This window comes from Trachinotus anak, unplaced genomic scaffold (assembly GCF_046630095.1).
Source record: "Trachinotus anak isolate AG129_WGS33_773 ecotype Australia unplaced genomic scaffold, CSIRO_AGI_Tana_v1 ptg000013l, whole genome shotgun sequence".
Lineage (NCBI taxonomy): Eukaryota > Metazoa > Chordata > Actinopteri > Carangiformes > Carangidae > Trachinotus > Trachinotus anak.
The window spans coordinates 5757661-5775339 of NW_027273864.1; the positions used below are offsets into that span (position 1 = coordinate 5757661).

The 17679-nt window shown below is 41.6% G+C and overlaps 1 protein-coding gene across 1 annotated transcript in view; it reads left to right on the forward strand.

Moving 5' to 3' along the window:
• Positions 1-17679, forward strand: part of cntn3b (contactin 3b) — a 55781-nt gene that overhangs the window by 33160 nt on the left and 4942 nt on the right. Inside the window, exons 9-20 of the mRNA XM_071494757.1 lie at positions 239-375; positions 1819-1948; positions 2582-2732; positions 5358-5485; positions 7558-7733; positions 10832-10949; positions 11803-11961; positions 12098-12247; positions 14023-14093; positions 14485-14719; positions 15141-15250; positions 16571-16757. Coding sequence (XP_071350858.1) covers positions 239-375; positions 1819-1948; positions 2582-2732; positions 5358-5485; positions 7558-7733; positions 10832-10949; positions 11803-11961; positions 12098-12247; positions 14023-14093; positions 14485-14719; positions 15141-15250; positions 16571-16757 — 1752 coding nt within the window. The remainder of the gene's footprint in view (positions 1-238; positions 376-1818; positions 1949-2581; positions 2733-5357; positions 5486-7557; positions 7734-10831; positions 10950-11802; positions 11962-12097; positions 12248-14022; positions 14094-14484; positions 14720-15140; positions 15251-16570; positions 16758-17679) is intronic.

Sequence of the window (17679 nt, forward strand, 5' to 3'; positions counted from 1 at the left end):
CTGTAAAAGTGAAAATTATTTTACAGGCTCTCCCAGTCAAATCAAATTCAAAGTCAAATCTGTTTACTAACCTGTGTTTTTCATTATATTTATAATCCACTTGTTAAGTTTAAACTTTGATGATTTAATGCAAGGCTGCCTTAACAGCTTTATGATTTCTGACACCACTCTTCACTAATCCACTGCTTCTATAATTAAAACATGTGTTTGAAAAGGTAATCCTCTCATTTTTTCCAAGCTAAACCGCACTGGCTCCAGACAATGACGGACACATCTTTGTCCATCGAGGAAAATCTCTTCTGGGAGTGTAAGGCCAATGGAAAGCCTAAACCGTCCTACAGCTGGCTGAAAAATGGGGAGCAAGTGATGGCTGAGGTATGGAGATGTGTTCAGTTTCTCACTGTAGCACAGACCAGTGATTAAAACCTGAATAAATGTGGGGAGAAACATGATGAATGCTGTCAAATATGGTTTAATGAGCACTGTTTTGAAGCTCAGAGTGGGCTGTTCTGCTGTCACCATCTTGGCAGTGCCTGACTCCACCTAACTCCTGGCTAATCCAGCTGAGACTTGCCGGTTTGTGGCGGGCATACGCTCACCCACCTGTCACTCAAAGCATGTCATCAATCATGCATAACGTTTTATGGATCAGGGTGTAAACATGTTTATTTCTGCTGTGAAGTTAATCATTTCAAAATGGGAGTCTGTGGGGATCAACTTGCTTTTCGAGCCAGACTCAAGAGGCCATTTGAGGAACTGCAGTTTTAAGCACTTCTGTGTTGGCTTCATTTCTCAGACAGAATGCCAGGTGAATTTTAGAGGCAGAATGATCATATACAAAGTCAGTGGAAAGACAGATGCAAATGCAGGTGCTGGAGCTGACAGATGTTCAATTTGAACAAAAAATGTGTGTGAATCCAAAAGATTTATGTGTCTATTTCATAGATGCAGACAGACTGAGTACAGACAGAGTACAGTTAACACACAGACACTGTGTGTGTGGTATATTCATAGCTAGCTTATGGCTAACATATAATTATTTGAAACCCTAATGGTAATTTGTGCGAGTAATGTGAGGCAATAATTCCCCTTGCTTTCTGTCTGGTGACCTCTCTTTCTCTGTCTCATACTTAATGAAACCCCCTTGAGCCCCACAGAAGATATTGCAGGATTGTTTTCACCCCTCACTGCTAAACAGAGCTTTAGGTGTATCAAGAGCGGAGTGTCCCTTTAAAATAGTAAAGCAACCAAAAAAACGTGCAAGCATTTACTTTGCGGTAGAAACATGCTGCCAGGTTCCAAACTGGACTTCTCTCTGAAGGTTAGCAGTGTTTATGTGGTGACTTTGTACCTCACCAGTATATTCAATTTTAAAGGCCAAACCCTCTTTATGCATCTATAATTAAGGAAGCATTGTAAGAGGCCACTCCCCGTTGCAGCACTGAGGATCTCTAACAAGCTCATTGGACTAAAAGTCATCATCTGAGCTGATCATTACAGTTTTTCCGACTGAATAACCACAGAAAACAAATGACTTTTTAATATGCTGCTGGTGCTGTTCTGAACATTGCTTCTTTTTTGCGTATCTAAGATGCAGGTGAGCGGCCGGTTTTATCCACTCACACTGGCTCTTCATCTCCTCCCCCATTCCGAGCTGAACATACGCAAGATGCCACGAGGCTCTATAGGCTTCCTTTCTTTTCTCCTCTCCTGCTGTCCTCCTCCCCTCATGGTGCCCCAGTAATTGCTGCTGTGCCTTTGGACATAATAGACTGGCCTTGCAATGGATATGCATAACTGTTTCTCTCTTCTCCTCAGGGCCGGGTACAAATTGAAAATGGGGCCCTTTCTATAGCTGCGTTAAACCTGTCAGATTCCGGGATGTATCAGTGTGTGGCTGAAAACAAACATGGCATTATTTATTCCAGTGCCCAACTAATGGTGTTAGGTAAGCTTGCCTCCCTCCCTCTGCTTTCACCCTGCTTATCTGTCTGTGCGTTTGATCATCTCCTCAGATAAAAACCAGCAGCCTGCTACAGCTCTCCTCAGCAATCAGTCTGCAGGCTCATTTGATGTCACTATGGGCCCTGCTAGCAAAAATATGAATCTGATGGAGTGTCTCATTTTACTTTCAGTCGTTTCATCATATTGATTTGGATACTACAAACGCATTGCTTTGTGGCATCGTGCGTGCTTTCTCATGTAGATGGGGTATTGATTTATTTGCAAAGCTTTGATGACTTCCATCTGACTGACTCGAGAAATTCAACATGTGATGACACTCGGGTCCACATGGTGGCTGACAAAATGTGATGATGAGTGTGGATCATGTCTGCAACCTCTGCAGGCTGACGGTGATCAGAGTAGATATTGTGTGTATGTGTGTGCGTGTAGTTGAAGGGCGGGGCGGCAGGTGAGTGCAGAGGCTGGAGCCAAAAGGCATGTCATGCTGAGTTCATACAGAGATTTGATCTGAACGCTGAAGGAGATTCAATCACAACACAGCATGGCTGATGTAAATAGGTTTGCCTTGCTTATATTTTTTTAATCTCACACCCTTTCTCTGCTCCCCCACAAACAGCTTCACCTCCCAGTTTCTCCAAAACTCCGTTAAGGGCCTTGCTAAAAGCTCGGTCAGGCAGTGAAGTCACTCTTGAATGCAAGCCTCAGGCCTCGCCCCCAGCAATTAGCCTGTGGAAGAAAGGGAATGAGATCCTGCAGAGAACTGAAAGGTAGGATAAAAGTCCAAATGCATATTCCTAGCAGATTTCATTCACAGTCACTGCAGGGCAACTTGTTTTTATAGTGTATTTGGCATTTGTGCAGATGCATAGAAGGAAAGGCTAATGAGGAGAAGGAGAGCAGGGCACCCACCATGAAAACTGCACATGGCTAATGTACTGTGCGCACCGTCATGTGCAAATAGCTTGGTATGACGGATGAAGATGCAAGCAATAGTGCATGCATGAAATATTTAAGGAGATAAAAGATTAGCAAATGGAATCACTGCTGAAGATAAAAGTCTACCGCCTTTTAGATAAAGATAAAAGAAGTGAAACTGAAGCTGTTGCACTTGTAATTACCCAAGGTAAAATGTTCTACTTTATCATGGCATACAAACACAACTGGATTCATGCAATCACGAAAGCTGCCAAGACAAAAGCCTTGTTGAGGATTTGAGACTAAGAAACGTCTCACTAGACGACAAACTCCACACACAGAAATGATGCAGACAACAAGCGAACTTAAGGCGCCACTTAAAGCGACATAAAAGTGGTGCTTAATTTAGTTTGTTGTCCGCCTCGGCCTGATTTCTTTTTGGATACACCAGGAGATGAATTTTGAGCTCCTGAATAGATTTCACACAATGCTAAACAACTAATTAAAGGTGGAGAAGTCCAAAAGCAAATCAGAAGCAAGAAATGACACATTTGAGCAATTTGCACACTTTTCATCTTCCTGATTGGAGGGAGAAGAAAAGCTTTGATGGTGACTGAACCTTCCTGCAAGTTAGCACGCACACATCGAGAATTTGTTGCTCTCTCTCTTACACACACACACACACACACACACACACACAGGCAGGACAGACTGAAAAAACAACCCAAACAGACGCATCCTATCCACTAAAGAAATGCTTTACTTTGTGCTTTTTGAGTCATTTCTATGCTGCTTATTCAAAAGGAGGTCTGAAAGAAAACAATATGAGCAAAGCATCTTGTCAAAACAGCACAGAAGCTCTTTAGTTGGCTCCAGATGGGGAGTTGCAGCTATAGCTGCAAAAAATTGGTAAAATTCCCAAGCTGAATGACATTTAGCACACTGTATGTGAAGCCCACATACCCTTTCAAGGTGCGCATCGCTGGATGTATGAGGACACTGAATGGGGAATGTTTTCTCCTATATGCAGTCACGCTGCAAATTGGTGCAGTGTTCAGAAAATGAACTGAGCACACATTCTGTCACTAAATACCACATCAGTTAAAGGAAGCTTCACCCAAATTATAAAGATATATTTTTTACAATTACCCTCATGGTGTCTATCCATGCAGAGAGTTTTAGCTTAATTTAGAGATATCAATCTCTGAAATATCTGCCTCCACCCAACTATCCCTTGTTACCCTGGATAATCTACAGAACACACTTTCAGCAGTTTTTATCTGGACTATTTCTGTGGTCGAAAGTGGCTCCAGTGAAAACAATGTTTACAGTGAGGTCTATTTATCCAGACATTGCTCCTGGAAAGACACATTGCTGTTGACATTTTTTTATATGTAATTTTTCAATTCTTTGAGCATCACCAAAAAAAAAATAAAAGAAAGAAAAAAAGAAAAAAATTCTATTCACCATTATTCCCCTGGGGTTGGAGTCAAAACGCAAAATCTGAGGTCTCTTTTCAGAAGGAGGCTATGCAGTATTACATAAAAAAAAGTAACAATGCAGTGCAAAGTGTTTATTATTATCAGTTTAATTTCATCCATGATTATGAAAGTTTTTTATGTTTATAATTGTTTCTTATAATATTATGGACTATTGTCTTGAACAGTGTTTGTTGTTTATTAGAACATAAGTTAGTCAAGTTTATTTATATAGCACTGTTCACAGACATGAGTCACAGAGTGCTTTACAGAGCCAAAAACAGTCAAGATCAATCAAAATGCAAAACATAGAAAACACACAACACAGGGATACAATAACATATCCAATAAAACACATAGGAAAGCACAACCCTGAGCCATATAAGTGGTCTACAGAGCCACAAACAGTCAAAATGCAATTATTACAAACTTCACAGTGCACTGTTTTCTGGGACACTACTTGTGCTTATGCAGCACTGCATTATATAATGTATTGTAGCATGTCCTGGGCTTATCTAGCAAGTCAGTGACTCCAGCATTATGATAGAGGTTCTTCTCTGACCTTAGCAGCACAGAGCCTGTAAAGCACATTTTATTTATTCATTGAATTATTCAATGGTGCTGTTTGTAAAATATTTCTTTATTCAGTAATGTGTGTGTAAGTTTAGCTTACCACTGAGTCGGGGTGATGGGTCACACTCTACCTGCTGCTAACCCACCTCAAGAATTTCATTTTTCTGGGCTTTAGGTGAGAGCTTTAAAGTACCAGGGGCAAAGTACTTTTGGAGGAGCTTCACCATTTGATTGTGATAGAAACACCACACAGTAAACTTACTACACAGAGACTAATAACATTAAAAAAAAACATGACATGTGAAGATACTGAATATAACCACAAAATAATGACTACAGTCAGCACCACAAAGCTCAGCTCTTCAGTCTTCAGTTTTCTCTTTGCACCTTAGTCAATACAGTAAAAAGCTGTTGTCCTACCCTCAGGATTACTTTGCTTCCCAATGGAACGTTAAAGATCGCCAATGTAACCAAACGGGATGCAGCTACCTACACGTGCATCGCTAAGAACCAGTTTGGGACAGCAAGCACAACTGGGAGGCTGCTTGTCACTGGTGAGTCCCGCTCATATCCATCGACAAATCACCTTCCACTAAGTCCTGTCCCAGGTTTTCCTCTCCACCACTGCACATATACAGTTTCCACTGATAACGGCGGTAGATTTGCCTCTCAAGATTTGTTGTCATTTTTAAAACAACGGCATTAACAGAAGCAAAGAAAAGCAGATTCTAACTGGTAGCTGTTGATGTGGATGGCTGTTATTAATGTTGTTAATTTCATTAGCTGTAGCTAGCCTGCTAACTGAGAGTAACTCTTGAGCTGGTGAAGCTCCTTCTCTTGCTGACTTCTTAAAGGAGCTATTTGGGAGTTTTGTTACTGCTACTCAGCCAGCGTTAGCATTAACAGCTGTTTACCAATCAGTCTAGAAGAAATGTCGCAAGTTCAGCATCAAATTTCATTCCTTTACTCGGCAAGAGCTGTCACCGCAACATCAGTGTTACTCTTGTGTCTATCACTGTCACTTTTCTTTTACTGAAGTTAGCATGCTAACCAGCTAGCCCTAGCCCATCTTGTCACTTTCCGATAGCGACTCACTGTAGCCTCCAATCTGCCCTGAATACCTAACGTTCAAAGAGGGTTTTATAACCTCTTGTCCTGTAAACGCAACAATGGCTGAAGCTCTTGTCAAGCGACAACCACCACCACTCGCTCCTGGCAAGAAACTACATTCAGCGGCAGAGAAAACTTACAAATAATTTTTTTAATGTTTCAAGTTGACATATGAAAACAAGAAACTTGCACGATGATCATCAAGAAAAAGTTTGACATTATCAGAAATACACTTTTTTGCTAAGAGTCAAATGAGAAAACTCATTTGCTAAATATGAAGCTGCCACGAGTGGAGGAAGATTTAGCGACATTTTAGACCCCTTTCAGTGACTAGCGCTGTGTGAGAGAAAAAAGTAAGAAAGAAATTCTGTTGCTTCTAATTTTCTCTCAGAGTGATCATTTTACATGCAGATACAGCCAAAATCACGGCGCAGTATGGGGATTTTACCAGATGACGTTGTGGTTATAAAATCTGGATTTTAGCAGTGGAGAGCAGCAGCTTAGAAGTGACTGGTGGTTAACATGTGGTCTTAATGGGCCACGTCACTATTTCATAGTTGTCACATAGTCTGAAAACAGAAACTGTTTAAATGCTATGTATAAAGAGAGCAGGAGAGAAACATCCAGATGTAAAGGGCTGACTCCAGCTGACACTGGGCAGGATTCAAACACGACACCATGATGTCACAAATATGCTAATTCGCGCATAGCGTCATCTGGCAACATTCAGCCACTTTTTGAGCAGGCTTTAGCTACTTTCCATTGAAAGTAGTTGGCAACACTGGGCTGAAGGCTAACCTAGACTGAAAACTGGGAAATGGTCAAATTCCCTTTCAGTCCACTCAAAATGAAGGTAAAACCAATTTGGCTTGGGAATAGCCTGATTTGTTTTGTCTTATATGCAAGTGATAGTGCATGTGTAACACTAACAGCCAGGTTTATAGTCAAATTAATATGGCTGGTGTACATTATGCAAAATAGCAGTCAAGCAAGCAACAAAGCATTATCCTTGATTTAGTTAAAGGTCATTATTTATGAATGCAGTGACATAACATATTCATGTAGTCCTCTTAATCTGTTGTGTGTGTAGCCACCTGACTTATTTTTCTCATTAGCTTCTATTCTTCTCATACACTGACAGCCGAACCATTTAATGTCATAGAATTTAATTACTGTGACCTTTCATATACATACTGAGAGGCCTCCAATCCACCACAGTCACCAGTGGGAATGTGCTCCCATCTCTATAATCCTGTTTCAAACATTTTCCTCCAAATTGATCCTGGAACATAAAGTGCAAACCAGAGATGTCATTAAATGTTGCTAATGGACAGGCTTGGAATTTAAGTGCTTATTAAAAATCAGGAAAAGCACACATCCATGGGTAATTTAACGATGGTAGCTTGATATGGCGGTGAATTGGAGTCAGGTGGCAGTTGCAGAGGTCACGGTGGTGTTAAAGGTTCCCATGGCAGAGATATTAACATGCATACACTGTCATCTGTTGTCTGGCCAGAGCCCACCAGAATCACCATGAGGCCCACTAACATGGAGATTATTGTTGGCGAGAGCATCGTGTTACCCTGCCAGATTGCCTGCGATCCAGCTCTGGATGTCTCTTTCTCGTGGGCATTCAACGGCCAGCTCATCGACTTCCAGCGAGACAGCAATCATTTTGAAAGAGTGGGTGGGGTGAGTCATCTCAAGCATTAAACTCAACTACTTTCTGGCTGTTCTGGGATTAATTGGGACATACTGTGTGGTGTGCAAGGGTATGCTCTACTGCCCTGCTGAGGGCTTCTCAGACACCAATAATACTCAAGCAGGGAAATTTATGACTCATCCATTTGAAAGTTTCCCTATGGTCAGTAGTAGAAAGCATATCAAAAATACAAGAGATATCTATTAAGAATCACTTACATTCTTCCATTCATATGCCGTAAAACCCTCAATGAATGGCACTATCAGGTCAGTAATCAGGATCCTTACCTTTTGAATTGGCTGTGTGAGCCTTCTGAAAATATATTAGTGAAATAACATTTCAGTCATACAGAGGCTCCTCATTAATGAAGTCTTTATACTTTTCATCCCTTCAGCTTCTAATTCCCGTACCTCAAGGGAGAACATTTTCTTATCATCTCCCTCTTCCATAATTGAATTTGCATACCTATTTATGAATCTTGAGCCTCAAAATAATTAAGTAATGAGCTGGCTGGCTTTCACCAAGGGCAGGCCTGGCACGTGTAAATGTTCATTTGAAATCCTTATGTTTTGAAATAATGATAAGTGATGACACTTTGTTGAATATTTGTTCCTTTTGATGAAGGGCAAAGCTAATTGTTCAGAGCTTGTCAGTATGAAATTACTTGACACAATCTTTTTTGCTTTTTATAGTATAATTTATCATCCAAGGTCAGCAGTGTAATCACTGTGATTCACGTGTTAAAGGTTGGCATCATGTCTGAATGCCCTCACAATGTTGTGGACATGCCAAATTCATATCTTCGTGGATGCAAATGGCAATTACTAATGACATTGAACTGTGTGTAGGCATAAAATGAGATATAGTTTCCACAGAATCTGTTTCCCCTGTCCAGAGAGATTACCAGCCCCGTAATCAACAGCTTCTGATGAATTAATTAACATAATTAAGGCAAATATGCCTCATCACTTCCTTCCTGCCAAGGCAGGATGCCTTGCTTTCAAATGCGAGCTCTCAGGTCGGCCAGGTGGCGGCTGACACTGGAGAGAAAATCAGACGTGGCGAGCAGCGGGTAAAAACTGTCAGTTGGAAGGAGAGGAGATGAAAGGGAGTGGGAAAAAGAAAGGAGAGCGAGGGAGTAAGTCTCTTTAGCCCATGGCCGCAGAGGAGTGCCATTTAGCTCAGCTGTGCTTTGTCAGGTGCTTCAGAGAGGTGGTGGTCCATGGGCGTTCATGTCCAGCTGCTGCAGAGTGAAGCTATGATCAGTAGCCGCTGGGGGTGATGAAATCTGCTATGACTTCAGCGAGTCTTACCCCTGGGAGACTTGTTTCTAAAGCAACACACTCCTTTTCACAGGCTGACATGCTTAGTGACAGAGCACCTAAAGTGGTGACTTTCAGGAGGCAGATCCCTATGCACAGTGAAAATGAGAATAATGGCGTTTGAACAAATATGTTAATACCACATTGTAAATTACTTTTTACCTCAGTGTACACATGTCATTTTCAAGGATAAGGCTGGTGATATTCTATAATTTTCTTATTATCAAAGAATCCAACCAGAAGACAAAAACCAACAATGAATTGATCCCCCCAAAGCGATCTGACAGGTTCAGTGCATGTCACACTGTGCCAGATAGGTCTAATAATATCTTGCTTGCAATCTGTGTCAGATTGTGTGATGAAAGCTTGGTTAATTGTACTACAATGATATCTCATGTGTTGACAATGCAGCAAAATACAAGCTTTGGCCATAGGATTGGCAACATGCACTTTTTAAAAACCATATAAAGGCCTGTGTGGTATCTACAGTACATGTACAGAGGACCTGCATGGGTAGATTCTGTCACATGGTGAGAATTGGGTCTATATTTGAGGCTCTCTGAGAATTTTTCCACAAGCTGTCTTTGGTCACCCAAACCTAAAATTATCCGTAAGATTTCAGACCTCCATTTTGGAATTATGACCAAAGACTTTCCCTCACAATTGTCGTGTTTGTCTGGGACAGCTCAAAATTGCACAGTGTAGACAGGCAATTATTGTCTTTGCATCCAAAGCTTGACGTAGCTTGTTCCTCTGTGCCGCCGAGCTCTATTGTTGTCCAAAAACTATTTCAAAAACATGAGTGAGTCACACTGTTGCACTGGATGACACGTTCCTTCATGACAATAAATATGGGCACTGTAGTTTATTTTGAGTGAGTCCCTTCTATGTGCTGTAGTTACTCACTACCATGCCAAGTGTGTGTTAATCCATGGCAGAAAATAGTCCCCAACTGATGAACTATTTATTCTTGTTTCCGTATAAGACCTTTTTTTGTCTTAAACTGTAATTGAACTACTGTATTTGTTATTTGTTTTTAAAAATATAAGACTTCAGTAGGAACCAATTGGCTTGGGGCTGACTGTCTCAGACAGGGAAGGGAATATGTCTGAAACTGGGAGACAAACTTTGTTCTTTGAGTGGGATTTTTTCACATGAAGGAAAATATAGAAGGAAGTGGTAGTAGCAAAATAACATCAGTCTTATCCTTTAAAGATTGTCCTTCTTGCAGCCACAAGTAATACAACTGTCCAGATACTTACCCAGATGAGAAAGTTAACAGTATTTGTTGTGATGTTTTGTTCTGTTCCCTCATGGCCACCACTTGCATGCATTATGTAAAATAATATTTGCTCTTTACACTGGGAGTTATGCTCTCTATACTTGCTTGCGCTTATGTAATTACAAAATAATTAGGATTGTCTTGCCAATTAACTAGACCATGTTTGTTTTGTGTGTCCTGTGTATAGCTGGTAGCTGTTTGCAGGGGTTGAGAAGGGGAGTGTGTGTATGTGTGGCGGAGGGGAGGGGGGGTAGGTTTATCGGGTAGTGCCTGAAGGACAGCCAATAGCATTATTTGTGCAAAGTACATCTGCCATGTCTGTTGTTGGTGTTTGAAGAGATGCAAAAACCAGTGGCCTGGAGACGATGCGATTGTGCAAAGCATTAAAAATGTTAAAACATCCCAGAGCCAAAAGCTTAGTGATGAAACAAAACCACATCTCTTACTCAGCTGTATTCTACTTCCAACAATAAATATCTTCCAGAGCATATCAGGGGATCTGATGATTCGTAACATCCAGCTGAACCATGGAGGGAAGTACGTCTGTGTTATTGAGACTGACGTGGAGAGCTTGTCCACTTCTGCCATCTTGGTTGTCAAAGGTAAGAGAACTGATGTAATTCAAGAGCGTGTTTCTGTGCATTACTGTATGAATACCCAAGTATATTAACTGTACAGTACTGTAGTATTGAAGCATCTGTAGAAGTATTCAAGGAATAACAGAAAAATGTGAAGAATCCCTCCGGCTTCTTGTGAATATAGAGCGAGGGAAAGCAACCTCAGTCAGAGTTATGTCATCTTCTGTTTACATTATATATGTGTTGCTGAAATTCAGAAATGGCACACACTCACTGGCATGTGTGACTTTCGGCTCAACTGAGCCAGCTTCGTTGATATGTGCTCGGCGTATCTGGCTCAGTGTGCGGGCTAATCTCTGGTGATTTACATTGGTATTCATGCCCTTAACAAACTGTAATAGCTGTCCCAGGTGCTTTGAGAAGGCAATGTTTATCACAGAAAATGACTATAATTGGCTCATTTACACATCGGCAAAATATCATGGAAAGTATTTGAATAATGGGGCAGCAGAGCAAACAACATGGTAAAGCCAGACCGAGTAAAACACTCACAAACAATTGTTTCTTTCTCTCTCTCTGCGTATTGTCTCTTCTTTTATTCTAATCACTGGTGACTCCTCCCCCCTCTAACCCCTTTTTCCTTTCTCTCATAAATGATCCCATCCAGGTTATCTTTTCACTCCCGTGTTCAGTAATCACTTTGTAGCCATGTGCATCACACACACAGTGAATGGAGTCCCCACATGCACACAACAAGGACGTAGCCCTTAATTAAAGGGAGTGTGATGGCCTTGACATGTAACATGAGATTAGTGAGGGGCTTCTGGGAGTGGGTGATCACCTTATGTTCCCCCTCCTCATTGCTCGATTGATTTAGGTCCGCCAGATCCTCCAGACAAAGTATCCGTGGAGGAGATCACTGACAGCACGGCACAGCTTTCCTGGACCCCCGGCAGAGACAATGGCAGCCCCATCACTGGCTACATCATCCAGGCCCGCACGCCGTTTACTGTGGGCTGGCAGGCTGTGGACACAGGTAGCATGAAACACTCCTCCTGTCGTCCTTGTAATATTCATGTGGTCCTTCTGTAGGTATTTATTTATTCATCATTCAATTTGAGTCCACTTGTGCAGTAACCTGATTTTCTGTGGGTTTCATTTCCACATTGCAGTGCCGGAAGTGGTTAATGGGAATATGCTGACAGCCACAGTGGTGGGTCTGAATGCCTGGGTAGAGTACGAGTTTAGGGTGGTGGCTCGCAATACTGTAGGCCTGGGAGAGCCCAGCCCAGCCTCGCCCAAGACCAGAACGGAGGATGCCAGTATGTAAAACTGAACACACACACACACACACATCAAACACATAGACAGTAAGGTGGAAGACTTTAAATTACCCCATGAACTTCTTACCATGGATTTGATTTTAAAGGAGCTATATGTAAGGTTTGCTATTGCTACATTAGCGTTACCAGCTGTTCATTTTCCAGTATCGCTGAGTGCTTCATTGTGATTATAAGAAAAGGGGCTATAATATACCCTCCGAGCGGGGCTACTTCTTCAGAGGGGACTGGATGCTACACTGACTCGGAAAGTCAGTATCGGAAAGTGATGGACCAACCAGGCCAAGGTTAGCTAGTTAGCATGCTAACTTCAGTTGAAGAAAAGAAGTGATAGAAATTGAAGCAAAACAAAACGAGTGCTTTCAACCTCTGGAGACAGCTCTTGGCGAGTAAGGGAATGAAGTTTGATGCTGCACTCGCAACGTTTCTTCAAAACTGGTAAATTAAACAGCTGTTAATGCTAGTGTTGACTTTATGGCAACTTTACACTGGATTAACTTGGAATTTCTGTGTAAAGCTGCACTTGTACTTGTACTTGTACTGAAGGTAAATTAATGTAAGATACTGACTGATTCTGACCACTGTTTCAGCTGTGTAAAATGTGCACTGCATCTTTCTCAATTTGGAGGCACACATATCGTTGGTTTTTAATAAAGCCAGAGGAAAGCATGTGCATAAATGCAAACAGTTGTGAGCAATAAACAGAGCATTGGGTTAACATTTTTATGGAAATTTCAAACTGTAGATAGTCACTTGAAATCAAGAAAACATAAAGAAAAATAAAATTTAAAATAGAGGAAAGGTTTCGAAATGTCGGGGAGGTCTGTGTGAGTGAGCGTCCACCATTAAAGCAGTGCAAACTGTAGCTTTTACACTTGCAGTGTGCAGTGAATCCTGATATTCAGTCCTTGTTCTGTGTGCAGCTTATGTAACTTAAATGGCTATATTTTTCATCAGAGCGGCTTTGTCGCTTACTCTTACTTGTGTCACATTACTTTGGGTAGTGTGAGAGTGCGAGACAGGCTCTGAAAGTGTGAGAGTTTGCAGCAATGGAATCATTTTGAATAATATTCAGTTATATTGTCCGAATAATAGCACTTCATGGTCAGCATATAGCTACTACTGTATCGTGCTTGAGTTAGTGAGGTTTGCTGTTTGTGTAAACCTATTATGCAATCTGCAGTTCACAAACACACAGCTGCATACGCACATAGAATCCCAGGTTCCCTACGTCCCAAGTATTTTTTTCAGGGAATGGGAGCAGATGTAGGCAAGAATCCTGGATCCAGGATTCAGCCCTGCTAAGCAGCTGCACACAGCAATCACACATAAAGGCTTCTTTAACCATTTTCTGATATGACACATTAAATGTGATGCTTCACTTGCTAAAGGATACTATAAAGATGTGCACAACTGCTCCTCCACCTACACTTTCAGCTTTGCCATCACACTGTGGTGCACAGTGTGATGGCAAAGCTGAGTGGGAACCAGGATGGAGTGGGCTGAGTCGAATGTCATTTGCAAAAATTACAAATCTTGGCTTGAGGTTTATGTACAGTAACATCTGGGCAATATCAGTAATTCATAATTCTCTGAAATGTTTGTGTTTGCACACAGTGAGGGAATTGTGGGGTGTAAAATAGAAGACAGTATCTGCAGCAGGCAGCCTTGTCATAAAGCTACAAGTACAGTTGAGGCTTGTCGTTGAGCTTTGTAAACTGTGTTCTAATTGCTCCCCTCTGGGCTTTACCTCTCAGTTCCTGATACAGCTCCCACTGATGTCGGAGGTGGAGGCGGCACAAAGTCTGAATTAGTGATAACATGGGAGGTAAGTCATCTGTCACATTTTACTGTTCTTTCCATCGCAGAGTAATGGTTTTGCTTAATTGTGCAGAATTGAACGGAGCAATTTTATGACCCACATTAGAGCGAGACACCTCTCCTCCGGCTCAGCCTCCAAGAGCCATTTCTCCCTCCAAAAGCAGGGACAGAGAGCACTTCCTTTCAAGAGTTTTGCACTTTAGCCACAATTACATAGCCATGCATGAGGAAAAGATAAGGTAAAAGGTGATTGTGGAGGGTTCCGGGTGGCGACGGTAAAGAAAAAGGCTGTGACTAATCACAGAAGCCCTTGTGAAGGTACAGTGCAGAGACGGGCCTGTCTGTGACTTTGTCTGTATGCGTTTTAATATCACTATAGTTTTGTGTTTCGCTCCCAGCCTGTGCCCGAGGAACTGCAGAACGGAGAGGGTTTCGGCTACATCATCGCCTTCAGGCCCATGGGCACGGTCACGTGGACACGAGCTGTCATCTCTACAACTGGTGTGGCACGTTACGTCTTCCGCAACGACACCATCCCACCCTTCTCGCCTTTTGATGTGAAAGTGGGAGCATACAACAACCGAGGGGAGGGACCCTTCAGCTCTATTGCCACCGTGTATTCAGCAGAGGAAGGTGCAGCACAGACTTCACAGCCCAACAACACAGTGATGCTTAAATAAGCTATAATCTCTCTCCTTACAACTGTGACCTTGAATAGTAATGATGAAATGAGTTCTGTAGTTCCAGTGCTGTTATTTCCCTCCCCTCTCTAGCTGGGAATGTCAACTTGATATTAGTTATCATGCTGGTAGATTACAGGAAATCCTAGCAGACACTTTCCACACCGTGCTGTCAGGGAGGTATCCTGTTAATTGAATTTGCTGGGCAGATAGTCTTCCCTTATGTCAGTCACAGATCCCATTAAAAGAGAGCGGGGAAATAGCTTTTCAGTGAAACTACAGGTTTATTCTGTGCCTTTGCTCTTATTGCTATTAGTGTGTGTGATGGTGTTGGATGAGTTTGTGGGATTCTCACCAGCGCTCTATTTCTGCAGTCCCCAGTGTGGCTCCTAAGAGGGTTAGGGCTAGAAGTGTGTCTGCAGCACAAATTGAAGTGATCTGGGAAGCTCTCCCTGCCATGCCTGAAAGAGTGCTTGGATATGAGGTACGTTATGACTCAGTACAAAATCTGTCTTTTTTTTCTTTTTTTTTTTTTTAAATAACATGATAATTTAGCCTTTCCCACTGGCTTGTTTATCAGCTCATAATCGTCCTTTCATTGTTCTTTTAATTAGTTTTTCTCATTTTCTACCTCATGTATCTCTGCAGAGACTTTGCTTTAAAGTGTAATATCATGAAATGACCTCATCACTTTTGGCGCACCAACAGCAAACCCCACAGGAGGAAAATAAAATCCCTCATCCATTCAAGAATGCAAAGAGGGCTTTGCTCCCCCCCACCACCACCACCACAACCGGTGCTCTTTCAATATCTGTCACCTCTGGCCCTCAGCACAAAGCTCTCCAGTTGCCATAGCGCTGGCCACATTGTCCTTTCAGAACAGAGCTCATTTCTCCAAATGCGGTTCTGAAGTGGATTTAAGCTGCTGAATCTCAATAGGCCACCAACAGTATAGGTCTGGAGCTGTGGACTGCACATGTGTGACGCTCAGCCCTTTAATTAGATGTCATTAGGATTGCAAATGCAATCCAGTTTCATGTTTAATGTAATCACTTATTACTGCTCCAAAGATTACATTACTGTAAACTGAATTCTGGTGCTAATCATACACAGATTTAATTGATAACACATTTGAAATACAATAATTTATGGGAGATGGATGAGCAGGAGTCTCCCTGGGGGAAGACTTCACACTCCTATTAAATTATATAGTGACTTAACTCTTATGTCACTTAATACTGGAGACAAAAAAATTGAAGATGACCCAAAGCAAGTGGCAAATTAGTCCGTTTGCTTTGTCAAGTATGGCTTCACCTGCACCCTTAATTGGAGGCTTATTGCCTGAAGGAAGGCAAACTCTGCATCTTGTTTTGAGGGGGGCAGAATTCTGCTTTGCTGTAGAAAGTGGTGATTTGTTAGTACGGATAAAGCATTTTGAAATATTTGTAAAATCCACAACCTCTATGCTTTTGATATCCAGTTTCCTCAGACAAAAGTAAGAGCTTTTTCATAAACAAGACAGGCAACAGTTATTAATCTTTCATCCTGGGTAACTTATCATATGACCCACTAATATCCTGTTTATATGACCGGGGCGGTTGAGAGGATGTGCATCAGTAATTGAGACTCCACTCTTGAAAAATTTATTCATCATCATCGCTCCCTCCCTCCCCTTGTGTAATACAAACAGTATTTCAGATTTCATGATGGAATATGAATTTCAATAATGCAGTGAAATGCACCACTAGAATCCGGCTGTTTGTGCCCACGCACGTGACTTTTTTTTTTTTTTTCTCCCCAACAGGTTGTGTACTGGGAAGACGACACCAAGCCTGACACTGTTGGCAAAGTGCGCATATCTGGAAACTACACACTGGTTAACATCACAGGGCTGAAAGCGAACACAGTGTACTACCTCTCTGTGGCTGCTTTCAATACAGCTGGCCCTGGGCCGCAGTCAGCGCCCATCAACACCACCACAAAGAAACCACGTGAGTCCGTCCCCCATAGGCATTGAAATCATTTCTAAATGGTGCTCGTTCATGAACCATGTCAGCCCCACTCGAATGACGTTGTACTGTCCTCAACGTGATAGGCATAGCATTTCTTCAGCCTTGTTGGCTCTGCTCATAAAATTTAATCTGACAAGAGAGCTTTCCATTTGCCTTGAAAGGAAACAAAGATGGAGGAAAAAAAGTGGGTTGACAGCAATGTAGCAGCAATTTCAGTTCAGGTGTTTAAAATGGACAAATGATGTTAAGCTAAATTAGACAAGTGTCGCAAAATCTTTGGATGAGATATTTTGTAATTAGAGTAAGAAAAATAACCATGGGATGCCAATGTTTCATGACACCAAAAGGTTTAAGGTTCAGCTTCCTCTGGCTGTGTCTGTTTGATTTCCTGTGGCCAGAGAGCTGCTGCCAGTGACTGTACAGTACTCTACAGTTTTGTTTGAGTACAGTGAAAATTTGATGATAGCCCAGAGGGCTCAATGCACTGCAGCCTAAAAATGCATGCAAATGAAGAAAACATCCTCACAATTTGGAAAAAAAAAAAAGAAAAAAAAATATATATAAAATATATATATATATATATATATATATATATATATATATATATATATATATATATATATACAGCATTTTGAAATTTTGATTTTATATATTTATTAGTTGGCAATGGTGGAGAGATGAAAGGATTCAAACGGGGACATTTATGCACATCATCTTAAGCTGCGGGGGCGGCCACCTGGACTACACTTCTGTTGTTTTGTAACTCATTCTTGTTTAGTTCTGTGCGACTACATTTGTTTTTGCAGTGCATTTCTGTATTTGACTGTGTTTCCTTTCTTTAGCACACTTCTTTCTACATGCTGCACCTGTGCTGTCAAATTGGCGAAGATGTTTTCTTCAT